This window comes from Channa argus, chromosome 24, assembly GCF_033026475.1.
Source record: "Channa argus isolate prfri chromosome 24, Channa argus male v1.0, whole genome shotgun sequence".
NCBI lineage: Eukaryota > Metazoa > Chordata > Actinopteri > Anabantiformes > Channidae > Channa > Channa argus.
Genome location: NC_090220.1, coordinates 1,273,649 through 1,289,207, shown reverse-complemented (window position 1 = coordinate 1,289,207; position 15,559 = coordinate 1,273,649). Strand labels below are relative to the sequence as shown.

The following is a 15,559-nucleotide window of genomic DNA, read 5'->3' as shown; positions in this document are numbered from 1 at the left end:
CCATTTACAGTGGAATAATTTTGAGTATGTAATATAAAAAAATGTATTTAGTAATTCAGTAGACTGAGGTAGTCAGCTCATTGCATCAGGTACAGTTTTATGTGTACGGATTGATGATTGATATGGATCCACTGGGCTACTGATGGCAGGAAAACATTTGAATGCGTTACATGCTCATCTACACGATAACACAGTTTACACAGTCTACAATCCACGTGGTGGATCTAAAGACAACCCACACAAAATGCAGAAAGTACTGACCATGAATAGTAACATCTGAAAAATAAAAAAATTGTCTGAGATCAATTTAAAAGAGGACTGGCAGTTTGAGGACATTGTACTATATTTGTACTCCAGTCTTGGAAAAGAAATGTAATTAAATTATTTCTTCTAAAGAATTTTGGTTGACTTTCTATATATTCTCCCATCGATAATTCAGTTGGGGTTAGGATTTGGGTTGATGTGTGTTTTTTTTTTTTTCCTCCACCTTACAGCTGTTCTGCAGGTTTTTTTATTTCCTTTCATTTCTCAACTGCCTACACTGAAACAATCTCCTGAACACCTCTCCTCTGCAAACCACCCCACATATGCAGAAAAGACCTCACTTTTATATATGTTCAATCACTGGTACTTTTCATTGCATGTGAAGCATGTTTCACTGTTATTGATGACATTGAATAAAAAGTGCAGTTTTAGGAAAGATGCCAGAGATTTTTTAGCATGCTATAGTCCACATAGACTTGGGTTACACGTGTCAGATTTACCTTTTCTATTTTTCATTGATTTTGTTTATTACAAATTTATTATGAAGCTTGGTAAAAATCAAGATAAAATGTATGAATTGTTTATTCATTAAATCTTTCAATTCTTGTCTAAATTGTCAAAATCTAAATGAGGAAACATTCACTTTTCTCTCCAGCTCCTTAATCTGTGTTTATTTAGGCTAATGTTTCAACACAGAACTCAAATCTTAGTTTCATTATCGGCAGCATCAACATCAAACTGGGGGCCCACAGTCACTGGGCGCTATCTCCAGTAGCTACGTCTCTGTCTGGGCCCCTAATTGCGTCTGTTGAGTGTGTCCATTTAAAATAACCTGACTGCGCCTTTTTTCTACACACCAGCCTGCTGGCGGCTTGCTCAGCTCAGCCTGTGACACCAAGTTGTCGGTCGGGACTGGCGGTAGGCTGTCTCGGAAATAATCTGCCCACGCTTTAAGCTGCTTTATCCCCGCCGAGCCCTCAGCCGGACACAGACTGCTGCAGCTCCCTCACCAGCCGCAGGGAAGAAATAAACTGGTCGAAAGAAAAAGTGACACCGGGTGCGGAGAAGAGTTAAAAACAAAATCTCTCCTGGCTGACAGTTTGTGAATGAGGAGTCTGTGAGGGGCTCGGTTTGTCGCATACATGGAGACCTGACGGGACCCTGATGAAACTGCTGCTGTCTGGGAGGCAGGAGGCGGAAAACAAGTCCACACTGGGAATTTAACCACATTGAGAAGCTGGCAACGCCGTGTTGGGCATGGAAAAGCCAGGATTTTGGATATTCCTGATAACAAGTTGTGTCGTTCCAGGTAAGATGCTCCGCTGTTCACAGCATGAAACGGATGTATCACCGGTGATGTGAATCCAGGTGGAAGGAATATTGAGTTCTCTATTTCAAACCAATCACAGTGAGAGAGAAGCTGAACACTCACAAAATCAGTAAATAGCCATAATTACTTTTTAGTCATAAATATCATATACAAATATGTGTATTTCCATTGTTTTGATCATGGCAGGCGTCAGTTTTCATTTTAACACGTTTTTCTTAAATAATTTAGAATATTTGAATCCAATGTTACAGTGGTAATGGTCTGTATTTTACATCGTTTTTGAATGTGATTTTCATTTTTAAGTACTGGAATTAATGTTTACACTTTCTAATAAGTCGCCCTTTAAGGAAGGGATAATAGGTTTTACTATTGATTAATAACAATAATGTTTTATAGACCAGAGGGCCTAAGGCATCAATGTCTGCAGTTGCAAATGTTAGTAAGATGTTTCACAACCTGGTAACGGACAGTATATCTATTTCTTATATAAAAAATAAGCAACTGAAGCCAGTAGGTAACAACCTCTAAACCCTTTTAAAGTTGCTAGTAACTTTTAAAACTAATGTCCTTGTCAATATAAAATAAGCTTTCTTTATTCATTTTATCGGCCTATTTCAACACTTTAAAACAGCTCTCACTTTCATATCCAAATCACTGAATCCAAAACCAAATTTGCATTTGATTAACTCTTGTTCTTGTTTAGGTGACCTCCAATGAGGCCAGACATCCAATCTGACTTTTTCACTAAGCTGCTGTATTTCTGAGTCAGTCTAAACCTCACTGTGTCAAACTGAAGTGGCTGTCAGCAGGTGCACTGCTGTAATCACACTAAGATGTGGCCACACATGCAGATTCCTTCATCTTCCTGTGCTGTGTGTGTATCTGTTTCAATGAATGGACTATAGAGCAGCAGTGTAATCACACTAAGCTGATGCCAGATCTACAGCTGGCATAAAAAAATGTGTTGGGGTGTTATACATATTACATAATGAAAAAATTGATTGTGGCAGCATACGGATGAGTTGAGCTGATGTGACATCTGTTGCGATTGTTTTTTTCACTTGGTCAGTGATAAACCCCGTCCGTTCCAGTTGAGCAATAATTTGCTGCTGCGCGTACTTGTGTGTATGCGTTGTTAGTAAGTGTGAGGCTCTGCTGTGTGTAGGATTGTCATGCTGATGGACAGAGCAGTGGATTAGAGCTGCACAGGGAGAAGGAAGGGTATAACAACACGATCACTGCCAAGTCTCCGCCTGATGACTGTTGCAGCAGTGTATCTGTCAGAGCACCTCCACAATACTGTCAGCCTCTGTGAGGTACCACCAGGTTGGTGCGAGTGCTGTCACAAGTAGTCACTGATGCTTTTTCAGTTTGCAGTGCTGCTCTGCAGAAAGACAAGGCTGAGTGAGACTGACAGACATCTTCATGAATTAATCCACTGTCCACAGCTGTAACACACAGGCGCTATCCCACAGAAATAATCCAGCACAAACCCACAGCCCTTCTGTTCTCTTTCTATTCTGTGTGGCTCTCTGTCCAGAGTCAGCCCTTTCGAAGCCCCCATCTCACCTCGTCTCTCTGTCAGGAGATCTTCCTCCACTGATATTTTCTTCATGCTTTTCTGTATCCTCTCCCTATTAAATTTATGTTCTACTCTCATTTTCCAAAACATAGATGCAGCAGCAACAGACATAATAATCCTGTGAGCTGCCCACTGAACGCCTGCCAAACGTACACTCCACGTTTCTACAGTGACACAAAGATTACACACCAACACAACACAAATACGTGTGCACACAGATCCCAATTCAAAACAATAAAAAGATTCTGATTATTCTGGCAAGAACAAAGGATTAAAAGTTTTTTCTGTTTCAGTGATACAAAAATGGACAGGAGTGGGCATTATGTTCAAAAGTCAATTTTCACTTTAGGAGATGTTCTTTGTTGTAATGCTGTGAAATCTACTGAGGATGTGCTGCTATGTAAAACAACAATCCACTTGTATGAGTGAATCAAATTACCTGTAGATGTGCAGTTCGTTCTGCCTCCAATTTCCCTACATTGTAAGTCAGGCCAAAGACGCTAACATAGTGTGTAATCCCAGATCAATTGCAGATTTGATGGTCTAAAGATTAACCCATTAATCTGTTCTGTTTCATTTTCTCATCTGTTGCATAGTTTTTACTTCATTCTGTTGCCTTCTGGTAAGTGGGTGAAGTCATTTAATCTGATCATTTCTATCAGTGACACAGCAGAAATGAAATCAGACTTATATGTGTCGTACGAGACAAATGTCTGCAATACTGACTTTGTGATTAAATGACTGTATATTGTCCCTAATTAAGATGATGTTAGCATATCATATCAGTCTTTGCAGAATAATTCACAAGTATAAACCTGCTCAAAATAAACAATTTTTATCTTAGATGTGCGCAACACAAAAGTGGTAAGTAACTAAGTGCATTAACTAATGTATTGTACTTTAGTACAGTTTGTGGTACTTGTACTTTACTGGAGTATTTCCATTTTTAGCTTCTTTTACTTTTACTCCACTACAATTCAAATGAAAATGTGTCGCCTTTACACCACCATATTTATTTGACTTAAACGTGTTGCTTTGGTTTATTGCAACTTTATGCCGATGAAGATTGGTTTGTAAATTGGTGAAAAAAATGATCAGACATTACCAGCTGAGCCCTTTTTGTTCCACACTGAATTACTTTTTACGTAAGTTTCTCAAATAAATCTGGATGGGACTTGTACCTTTACATAACAGCATCAAATTCAAAACCTACAACATTTTAGAACAACTTCTACTTTGTAATGAAGTATTTTTTGGTTGGAATACTCGGACTTTTACCTCATATTGAGGTTGTCCACAGCTTTAATTATACAGACAAATGTTTGAGGTTTTAAAATGTATTTTAAAAATGTATTTTTTGTCAGTCTTTCGATTGGGTTTAGACAGGACTGCTGTTGTGTATTTTAATAGGGTCGCAAAGGTCAGTTGAATACTTTACCAATTATTTAAATTTATTAGCAAAAATGGAAACTTTGGTATTTCTCTAATATCTCAAGATTTTGAATTAGTTGACCAGACAAAACAATAGTGGAAAACTGACATGGACATTTTTAAATGTTTTAGATCAATTGAGACAATAATGAACAGGTTAATTTATAATTAAGTTTTAAAGTGCTTTTTAGATTTTTTTAGATTTAGATAGATTTAATATGTCTGACGTCTATTGTTTGTCCATTAATCATTGTTATTGCTGATTATTTCGGCCTGTTCTTTGTTATCTTTGTTATGTATATATTTTTTTAAATCCTTTATCAGGTACCCACTTTTTTTTTTAAGTTATTGATGTGGATAGTTTCATAACAGCCTCCAGCAACAGCTGCTACTGTCTCTCTGTTGAACTTATACTGAGGAAGTCAAAAATGGTTTGTGACATAAAAAGTCTCATTGTCATGGATGGAGGATATGCTCTCAGGATACAAATGAAAAGCCTGGCACCATGCTGTGATACATTTATGGTTCTTACATGCTGCACATGCTCGAGTTGAAAACAATATTGCTATTGTTTTGTGGGGTTCCCATGGTCGTGTGTTGCCTGTGTGCTGCTGTTTATAGATTAGTGTCAAATGAATAGTGAGGTCATTTCATTTAGTCTAAACAATAGAAGAATGTGAATTGACAGAGCAGAGAAGAGGAAGTTGGGAGAGCTGTGCGCCAAATTAGATATGGAAGTGGGTGAAAGAGAGGTAAGTCTGTTTGTCCTGCTAGAGTTAGGAATGTGGACCTACTCGCTTTCTAGCTAGACATAGATACATTGAATAAGAACATTGATCTTAATTTGTGGCAGCTATGAAGCTGGAGATGCTGCTGAATTAGAGATTTCATCTTTGCACGAAGCCACACTACCAAGAAACAAAAGCTGCAGATCAGTACTTTAACAAAAGTCTCAAATTTTACAGAAACAACAAAACAATGAAACATATCTCAGTTTAACAAAAACAATTCTACAAAAACATTTGTCCAAATGTCCAAACAGCAAATGGACAATAAAATCTCTAATGCAAATGCACTTTAATATCCTAAATGCTGTAATCTACTCACGCTGCTGGCCTTCTTCTCTCTAGTGACAGAAGCACACACACACACACACACACTCACCCTTACCCCCTATCCCCCCGCCAAACACACACACATGCACACAATGTGGGAATGTAACTATGAAATTCCACTCTAATAAAAATATGAAACTATATATTCTAACAAATATTGTCCAGGTTCCTCTCATATTGTTTCAGCAGTGCAGATGAATCTTATGAGGTCTTTCCATTTTAAAGTCTGCATGTTTGAATTTATGTATGTTTGTATGTATGTATTATGGAAAAAATATGACAGGGTTCTGTCATAGAACCATCAATATTACTCATTGGAAATCTGTGTCACTCTGCAACCAGAATGATCTTCTCATACGTGTAGTAGACCTCCATTGTTGGTAGTTGGAGACCAAAATTGCCTGTGAGTAGTACGGTCATTGTTTAGTGACTTAATGGACAAAAATATGAATTTAAAAAATGATTAATTTAGAAAAAATTTGTCCTGTTGTCATGCCATGGAGCTAGGTGTAATGCTGTGGCAAGATTTTTACAAGCAGATTTAACATTTTGAATGAGGTAACCAGTCAAGGTTGTTCATCCTTCCATTATCTGTAACTGCTTATCCTGTTTAGGGTCACAGGGAGCCCGGAGCCTATCCCAGCTGTCACTGAGCGAGAGGCGGGGTACACCCTGGACAAGTCACCAGTCTATCTCAGGGCCAACACGGAGAAACATTTACACTCACATTCACACTTACAGACACTGTAGAGTTATCAATTACACTAATATGGATGTCTTTGGACTGTGGGAGGTAACCAGGAGGAAGCCACGCAAGCACGGGGAGAACAAGCATGTGAGGCGGCCACAACTTATCAAGTTTGTGTAACTCACAAATATCACACGATTGTGAGGTTATTACATACAGTAATTAGGTTTCTACATGCTGGTCTTTTATTAAAGTAATGCAGTTTTAAATTGTGCAGAGGGTGCTGTCGACTGTGATGAAAGATAAAAATAAAAAATAATGTGGTCGAGGGGTCGCGGGTACAGTACAAAGAGAAGAGGATTTTACCGAGAACTGACCCCAGGGGCACACCATTCACTGAGCTTTGTCTAAGCCTATCAGGAGACAAACTGCACAGGCAGCTGTCATGGATAGTTGCTGGGGAAAAATTGGTTGGTGGTGTCCGTGCTTCGTACAAGCCATCTAAAATAAACACCAAAATATATCATTTTAAAATGTCCTGAGGAAAAAAGGTGTAAGCCCTTTTCATGACAAAGTCATTTGCTTTTCCAAAACCAGGCAGCTCAATGGGAAAAAGAGTGTTCAGCTGATTGAGCAGTGTACTATAAAACTGCCGGACCCACAGGGTAAATTCACAAAGCGTGCAGTTATATAGTCATCTCTGTGCTCTGACATAGTCAGAATCATGCATCATGCAACAATGGACCAACTAAAAAAAAAGAAAAAGCTAATAGCATTAATATTGATTAAACCATAAAACCTCTTATGCTAACATTTGTCTTAATATGTAATGGAGATGTTCTTCCACCCCAGTGACTTATAAACACACTGGTGGATAAAAATGAAAACATAACACTTAGTCAATGTTCTAAAACCAAACTATTAAATTTATTAAATTACATAACGCATATAGCTCAGGTTGTGCTTCACATCTTGTGGTTTTGTTGTTCATGTTATGGACGATTGCTGTCAGCTGTGTAGATGGGTATTAAAAGCTCTGTATTTCCTGGTTTCGAGTGTTGTCACGCCAGTCGGTGGTCATTATTAGTTCATATCAGGACCGCCGCTGATGTGGGTTAGTAGGCCTCCACTCCACCTTTTAGCTGACTTAGTGGGTGATTGTGATGCACTAGATGTCAGTCATCATGGTCACACAGCTATAAAAACAGTGGATACCAGGTTTAAGTTGGTGAGGGTGTGTGTTTTGAAATGGAAAACAAACAGCTGCTCTCTTGGTCACCTCCCCATCCAGGCTCTTCATCCCAAGTGGAAATTCACAAATTCTAGCAGTAACCTAAAACTTAAGACAAGGCAATAAATACTAAATAATTTTAGGGCAGTAAATTTAAAAAAGTCCTGTGCAAATCAGAGTGTTATACATGATGCAAAATCTGACATTCCACCGCACGGTTCCACATGTATCTCGGAGGTAATCATTTGTATACCTTGGTTGTAATGAGTGGTTGTTTGAGTAACTGTTGTCTTTCTGTTAGCTCAATCCAGTCTGGTCATTCTGCTCTGACCTCTGTCATCAACAAGGCATGTTACCAGAGAGAATTGTTGCTCATTGGATATTTTCTCTATTTCAGACCATTCTCAGTAAATCAGAGCAGCCCATCTGGCACCAAAACCCAGGCTAAATTAAGCTTGCATTAACTAATTATTCCTCCCTTAAGTGGTGATTTTTTTTCCCCCTATAAATAAGGTAAAAGTAATTCAAATTATTGATGGTGAGAGTACATTGTACATTTTTATGCTTTTCCTTCTCTCACGCCTTTTACATCTCAGCCAGAGTGAATTGACAGAGATTTTATATCCATTAAGTATTATTTCTAAAGCTTTGTAAATTACATAATGCTAAATTGGATTATTTAATTAAATATAGTTACTATAGTTACTGACTGAGATACAACAAGGTGAATTAAGCAGAGAGGTTTCTTCTGTGGTCGTACTGTTTAACCATGTGTGTTACAGGGCTAAAGTACTCAAAGACTAAACTTAAGTTAAGGTACAAATAAACATACAATAATGCTCCTACTCACTTTGAGTGAGACCATGGAAGAAGAAAGTGTTTTGTTTTTTTATATAAAAACCGGAAAAGTGGTTTATTATGAAATGTGTGCAGCGATGTGGTTGTAATGTGTAACACAACTTTGATTAGAAATTTAGTGGAGTAAAAAGAATAGATAGACATAATTAAATCTACTTAAGTGAAGTACAGGCTGTTTTGTTCAGTGTCATCATCATCATCATCATCAAGTTTAGCTTCGTGAACCTGCCAGATTAAATATGCTGTTACCTACAGTACAGTAAATCTGACAAACACAAGTAAACACATGTGACTGACATACTCTACACTTAGGAAGTGAAGGTGATCAGGTGTGGATTTGTTAAAGGGGATGTTGGTGAAGTAGCCAAACAGATCATGGTTATTTATACATTTCTCTAATCCACGACCTTTGGCCTCAGCTCACCACTCATGCTGACAGCTCAGCTCACTTTATAAGCTTAACATGTTGTGTTGACTGCAAAAAGCTTTGATCGTGCTAAGAGCAAAGGAAGCTGCCAACATGTTTGTTGAATGCCCAGTACAGGTGAAAGTGTTTTTATGTCATTAACTCTTGTGTTTGTCCTCCAGGAATAAATGGCCAGACTGTGGAAGTGGATGATGGGAAGTCAGGGTATGTTGGTTCAAAGGTGGATCTCAGCTGTCGGTTCATCAACAGCTCTCCACCAGTCAAAATCTCCCAGGTACAGTATTCAGCCTTCCACATGAACATTTAAACATATAAACCAACAAGAGGAATGAATGTCACTCACACCCAGGACATGCCTTCCAGAATCCAGATCCAACAGCATATATGCTGCCTGTGTGTTTTTCTGCAAAGAAATATTCTGTTTTTTGCTGCTTCTTGACCTCATTTGTTGAGTTTACTGAATAAAGTTAAGAAATAATCTGGAAAGGAAGAAAAAGAAACAACACAGCAATGGCACATATTTGTTGGAGAAATCTAATTTAATTATAAATTGTACTAGGTGTATAAATTGTACTAGGTGTAGGATTATGTTTGCATGTCCCTAAATGCAGTTTCAATGTAAGGGGTGGTTCACCCAACACCTTCCTTAATTAGTAGCAGTATAATACACCTCAGGTCAGACTAGACTCTTCCATACTACACCCTTAACTCCTTCCATTACATCCATTCTTATTATCCACAGGTAACTTGGCAGAAACTAGTGAACGGCACTAAGCAGAACATGGCAATCGCCAATCCATCCCTGGGTGTGTCTGTGGCTCCACCCTACAGAGATCGCGTCACCTTCAAGAACGCAGCGGTGAGGCGGCGAACGCCAAATCTTGAAGACACCACCATCATCTTCTCCTCACTCCGACTCTCAGATGAGGCCACATACATCTGTGAATACACCACGTTCCCTGCAGGAAATCAAGAGAACAGTGTAAACCTCACCGTCTACGGTAAGACAGGGGGTCATTCTCACATATAACAGATGATGCTAAATGGAAAATTGCAGATTTGAAGCCATCAGAGGTTTTCTTTTTATCTCATTGATAGTATTGTTGAGCATAAAGGGTCATTGTTGAACTTTATCCAATTACAGTGTGACGTTTAGACAGAAATGAATGTTGGGTTTTGGACTGAATGTTTATAGATACTTACTACTTACTTTGAACAGTTAACTGTTTAATATGTGCAAAATGGTTAACTGAAGGGACGTCTTCCAGCTTTGTCAACAGAGTTCTGTGAAAATAAATGTAGCAAAACAGAATTTGTTCATTTGATTTCTCTCAGTTCGCCCGACAACTCAGATGAGTCTTTCCACACCAACGCTTGTGGCTCGCTCCTCCAATCTGAAAACACCAGTGGCCACCTGCGTCTCTGCCAATGGAAAACCACCTGGTACCATCAGGTGTGTGTATGTTGTTGTCTTACTTGAATTCACTCTCCCTATTTAGTAAGCCCAGTTTTTTTAAACACTTTAAACAGTTAGCATGGTTCACACTATGCTCTATGCTCTATGCTAAATGCTCACACCTGTTCAGTTCAGCTCAGCAATGTTTCATCGTCTCTAAAACAACTACTGCTGTCTTTTTTCATTTTATACTCACTGATTTTTCTTGAATTTCTGCTCACAATATATAAATCCATGAAATAATTTCATTCTGTTTACTGTATACCTGCATACGATAACATATCCATGTACCTCTGTGTTGGCACTGGTTACTCAGGTGGGAGACGAGGGTACCAGGACAAGTAAACACACGCGAGTACAGAAACTCAGACGGGACATTCACTGTCCAGAGTGACTACATTTTGGTACCTAGCAAAGAAACACACAAGGAAACGCTCACATGTGTCACAACGTATAATGAGGAGGTCTTCACTGACAGTGTCACTCTTGATATTCAGTGTAAGTTTTTCTCAATCAGTACATAATCAACACATTTTATAAAATGAAGAATGAATGTACAGACAGGCTTCTTATTAATTTTCTGTGCATACTAGATGAGCCAGATGTTTCAGTGGAAGGTTTTGATGGAAACTGGTACCTGAACCGAGAGGCCGTCCAGCTGAAATGCCAAGCTGATGCCAACCCACCCGTCTCTCTCTACCAGTGGAAACTGTTAGTCCGATTTATGCTTTACTTGCTTTGACTGTCCGAGTAAAAAACACTTTAAGATTGTGATTGTGATGTGTCTTGAGACTGAGAGTTAAGCTTAAGTTTCTCCTAAAAGAATTAAAAGATTATTTATATATACTAGTTATGACTAATATTGTCTATTTTAATCGCAAATATATTGTATTTACACACAAAAAGGAAAGAATACAACAGCTTTTTATCTTTATTGTATTATTTGTATTGTCTAAGTGATATTTGTTTTGTCTTTTTGTCTGCAATACAGTTCAACATTTGTACTGTTTATATATGCTCCATGGCCATTAGGTGCACCTGCACAAATCAAATTTTACAAGGTTAGAAGTTCTCCGTTTTTAGTTAAAACAGTCTTATATTAAGAGGTGGTTCTAATGTTTTGGCCACCTCATTTAAAATGAATGAAGGAAAAATATAATGCTTTCCAATAAGACTTCACCACCCATGCCATCAATAATAAACACATAGTTGAATTATCATCTGACAGTTTCAACTTAAAAACTTAAAAGTAGAAGTAGAAATAGAATTAACGGCAGAACTGATGTACTGAATAAGATTAAATTGTACAGGTGTCCCTAATAATGTGACCAGTGAACGTCTATTGACTGTACATATAATGGGATTTAGTTATGACATTAAAGTGTTTGAACTTACTCTATGTTTATGCCCTTGCACGCTGTGAGTTTGCAGTTTTGGAAAAAAAAAACTAGGAAGCCAAGTCTTCAAAAACTCAAATTAACCCAAATAAAATAAATAAAACAAACAGAGAGCATCTGTAACTGAAAGAATTGAAATAATATTTAAGTTGTGTTTTCTGTGTATTGTGCAGGATTAATGGCACCATACCGAGTAATGCTGAGATCCGAGAAAACGTAATTACATTTAAAGGACCAGTCACATATGACCTGCAAGGGATTTATGTTTGTGATGCAACCAACAGCATCGGTACACGATCAGGCTCTGTGGACGTCAGCATTATAGGTGGTGTTACTTTTCTAACCATTCAGTTTTTCTTGCTATTCCTCCAAATGTGCCTTTGCCTTCATTTGTAGTCTTATTAATGTCAGTGTGTGTGGTCTCTTTAGATAAGCCACTACCGCAGATAGCAACAAGTGATGTCATCAGTGTGATCGCACTACTACTGGCTGCTGGAGTTCTCATGGGCATTACTGTCACAGTCCTGGTGCTCAAAATAAGAAGCAGAAAAGAAAACTCCTCGTATGTAAACACAACATTATTTCTCCTTCCCTTTCACTTGCTTGTTTGTCCCACCATGATTTGAAATGCACTCTTACCATACTCATTGTGAATCTTTGATCAGAAATGACTCTACATCCAGAAAACTGTCCCAGCCAATAGGGAAAAGACCAGGAGATGATATTCAGGTAGCCTATGTGTTGTCTTTGTAATTTACAGGTCACATGTTTATTTGAAAGTTGTTACTGTGTAACAAATATTTCTTTGGGATATTCACACACCCTGTAAGTAACAATGATACACGATAAACATTAAACACACATAAGTTTACAACAGAATGCTACAAAGACTGGCAGGGAGAGACGTCCTCCAGTGTTCTCAAACAGACCTAAAATATCAGAATTTAAAAATGATACTGGATAAATGATGCTTGTACAATGTAACACATAAAAATACTGTCCAAAACAAGAACAAGGGCTGCATTCTGCTGCAAACTAAATTCTTACTAAAAAACGAAAAAACTCTTAAAACTTCTGAAAACCACATAAAGACAGGTCTTTACTATCTTTCCTTTTCTCGACAGCATCCAGGGCGGTTTTATGAAGAGCTTCCCAACACAGCAGACTATGTGAGCTACAGACTGGCCTGTAACAAGGATGATTACCCAGAGCCCTACTCCCCTCCCATCCACCCTCCTCTCTCATTTCTGCCCCAGCACCCCTATCAATCACAACCAACCCCTGCAACCAGCAGCAGCAGCAGCACCACCACCACCATGTCCAAAAACACCTTCTCTCCTCCTTCACACACGACGGCAATCTTCAAATACCCGTCAGTACCGGGCCTGTCTTCTCCACCCCCAGGTGTGGCAGCATACACATTTCCTAAAGAGCAGTACGTCTGAACTGACAAAAACACACTGAACAAACACAATTTGAAACCGAACCTTTGCTGAGAGGTGGCTGGAAAAATCTCTGGAGTAGGCAATTTCTCTGCACTGTCTGCAGTGTTGTAGACAACTCTGGAGGTCAAAGAACAATGCAGCTGTTGTTGAACTTTCGGAGCATTTTCTCTGTTTGTCCCATTTGTTATTGTCTTATTTAATCTCTTGAAATGGACAATTGTGTAATCGCATTTCAAATGTTTGCCTGCAAGGTTATTGTTTAGGTTAGAGGAGGTCAAAGTGAAGATGATTTGAATTTAATCGGAATAAGTTTATGTTGCATGGATGTACAGAGAATTACTTCAGACTAAACAGATAGGATTATCTCTTGATGTCCATTGTGGTTGACTGCCTACTTTACTGAGTGACATTGAGTGACTACAAACAAACAGACAGAAATATTTGAATTCCTTTCTTTAGCTCTGTTGACCACACTCTATATCCTACATTGTACTGACTGACAGCCCGTTTTACCTCCTGTCCTGATGTCATACTTTTACTCCTATTTTGTATCATTTGCAAGGAAAAAACTTTTTAATCTGCTGAAGATATGTCGCTGATTTATGAAACTTGTGTTTATATTTGTGGTATCAAAGTATTCATTGACACTGGCTGTTTGATGAACCTTGAATTTTTAGTGTTTAAATAAAAGTTGCCATGTAAAGTTGCATGAGTATTGTACTGTTAAAGATCACATGTAGTTTATCCTAAGTAGTAGGAGTCTAATATTTTATTGTTAAGTTGTTAAGGGTGTTGAGTATAAAATATGCATCACCCATTGAAGTTAGCAACTAACTGGGAGTACAGGTACTTTCTTAGGAGCTAATAGAGATCAAATAGAGCTAAGAGAGAATGAACACTGATGAGGTGACCAGAATCTCCAAATGATGGCTAATACTGCTGCATATTTGTAAACAGGCAACTCTTAATAAAACATCTGTTACTGGTTTTAAAATGAAGTTATACCAAATTGGCCATGATTGATGTCCAGCTTTAGATTCAGCAGCAGCTCAGTCTGTCTGGATTTCCCTCTTTCGTTCAGTTGCTTCTTTGCACAGCAGACCTTCAATATAGTCCTGGATCAGCATCAGAGCCGATCTCAGACTGCTACTGCCTGCTTCTGTTAGACCTGAAAGCTAGTTATTGCCACCCGCTCTTTCTCTCTTTCTTTTACTGAATTTACCAAGGACAACAAGACTCCTACTGCTATCATTTTACTGGAGGCTCAAAAGAGATGATATCACCGCATGACAATCAGAGACGTAACCACAATGGCTCACATAGTCCTTCTTTCCAGGAAGGGACTTAAAGAGTCATTCATGATTTACAAGGTGCTTGTGCTATAAAGGTTACATTCAATTTGGTGTAAATATCTTTTTTTTTATTTTGTGTGTTTCTTCTGTGATATTTACGGTAATAAAACAGTAGAAAATTTGAATGGATAGTGTCCTTCCCACATTTTAAAGATACTATGCAATTCATGCAAACTAATGATTCTAAGTTAATAAAATTTAAATAAAAAGCACATTCTCATTTATTCTAGTGTAATATTATTATATTCTATGTGTAATTTCATTTAAGATATTTTGTATAATGTAAAACTCTTATTGTGGCCTCTGTCTCTGCCAACTGAGGCAAACTGATCAGGATCCTGAATTCATTCATGACAAACGTCTCACATTACATACTCATGGTTCCACCTCCTCCTCTCTTTCTCTGATATGAAATCCATAAGCTCTATTCACCAAAAACCCATTAAAAACACTGAATAAGAATAATTGTTTCAGAGATGAGTTTAGACGCTGCAGCTTTGTATCTTTAAATGCTGGTCTGCAGAGAGTCGAGGTCACAGCGTGTGAGGAAACGCAGGGCATTACTATAATCTCATCAGTAGAGTTTAGCCTGCCCTGTGGTCCTCACATGACAACTGAAATTAAAATCTTGACCTTTTAAATATTTATTCTGCAAAAATGACAAGAAACTGGAAAAGTGTCAGGATCTGAAATAAATTATTGTTCTTGCTGATTTCATAAATCCATTCGAGTCTCTTGCTGTTTGTGTAGTGTATAAAATGTTTTTGTATTGTAGCTTGTAGCATGTCTGCATGATACATTCATTGGATTTCCTGATTTTGTCACACAACATCACAGATTGACCCATGTGAGAATTAAATTGCACACACTGTTATTGTTACATAAAAAACACAATAAAAAAATGTTAGGAGCTTGGGTGTCACCTATAGGTAAAGGGCGACTTCACCAAATATCAACTTTAGTTTAGCGTGTAAATGTACATG

At 38.1% G+C, this 15,559-nt stretch overlaps 1 protein-coding gene across 2 annotated transcripts; it reads left to right on the top strand.

The window, feature by feature from the left end:
• Nucleotides 1-1,022: 1,022 nt before the first annotated feature.
• Nucleotides 1,023-15,256, top strand: LOC137109261 (nectin-1-like). 2 transcript variants are annotated; one of them, XM_067494856.1, is made up of 10 exons: nt 1,025-1,573; nt 9,088-9,200; nt 9,669-9,927; nt 10,262-10,379; nt 10,699-10,880; nt 10,976-11,093; nt 11,953-12,104; nt 12,209-12,341; nt 12,445-12,508; nt 12,904-15,256. In XM_067494856.1, exons 1-10 carry the CDS (start codon nt 1,522-1,524, stop codon nt 13,222-13,224), a joined length of 1,512 nt encoding a protein of 503 aa, XP_067350957.1. In that variant the 5' UTR covers nt 1,025-1,521; the 3' UTR covers nt 13,225-15,256. The 2 variants fall into 2 exon arrangements, with proteins under 2 accessions (XP_067350958.1, XP_067350957.1); XM_067494857.1 differs by lacking the exon at nt 12,445-12,508 and having other exon boundaries at nt 1,023-1,573; nt 12,904-13,091.
• Nucleotides 15,257-15,559: the final 303 nt, after the last annotated feature.

Coding starts and splice junctions, on each gene's coding strand:
- LOC137109261 (XM_067494856.1), top strand. CDS start 1,522: ATGGAAAAGCCAGGATTTTGGATATTCCTGATAACAAGTTGTGTCGTT. Junction 9,201..9,668: donor CACCAGTCAAAATCTCCCAG/GTACAGTATTCA, acceptor TATTATCCACAG/GTAACTTGGCAGAAACTAGT. Junction 12,509..12,903: donor GACCAGGAGATGATATTCAG/GTAGCCTATGTG, acceptor TTTTCTCGACAG/CATCCAGGGCGGTTTTATGA.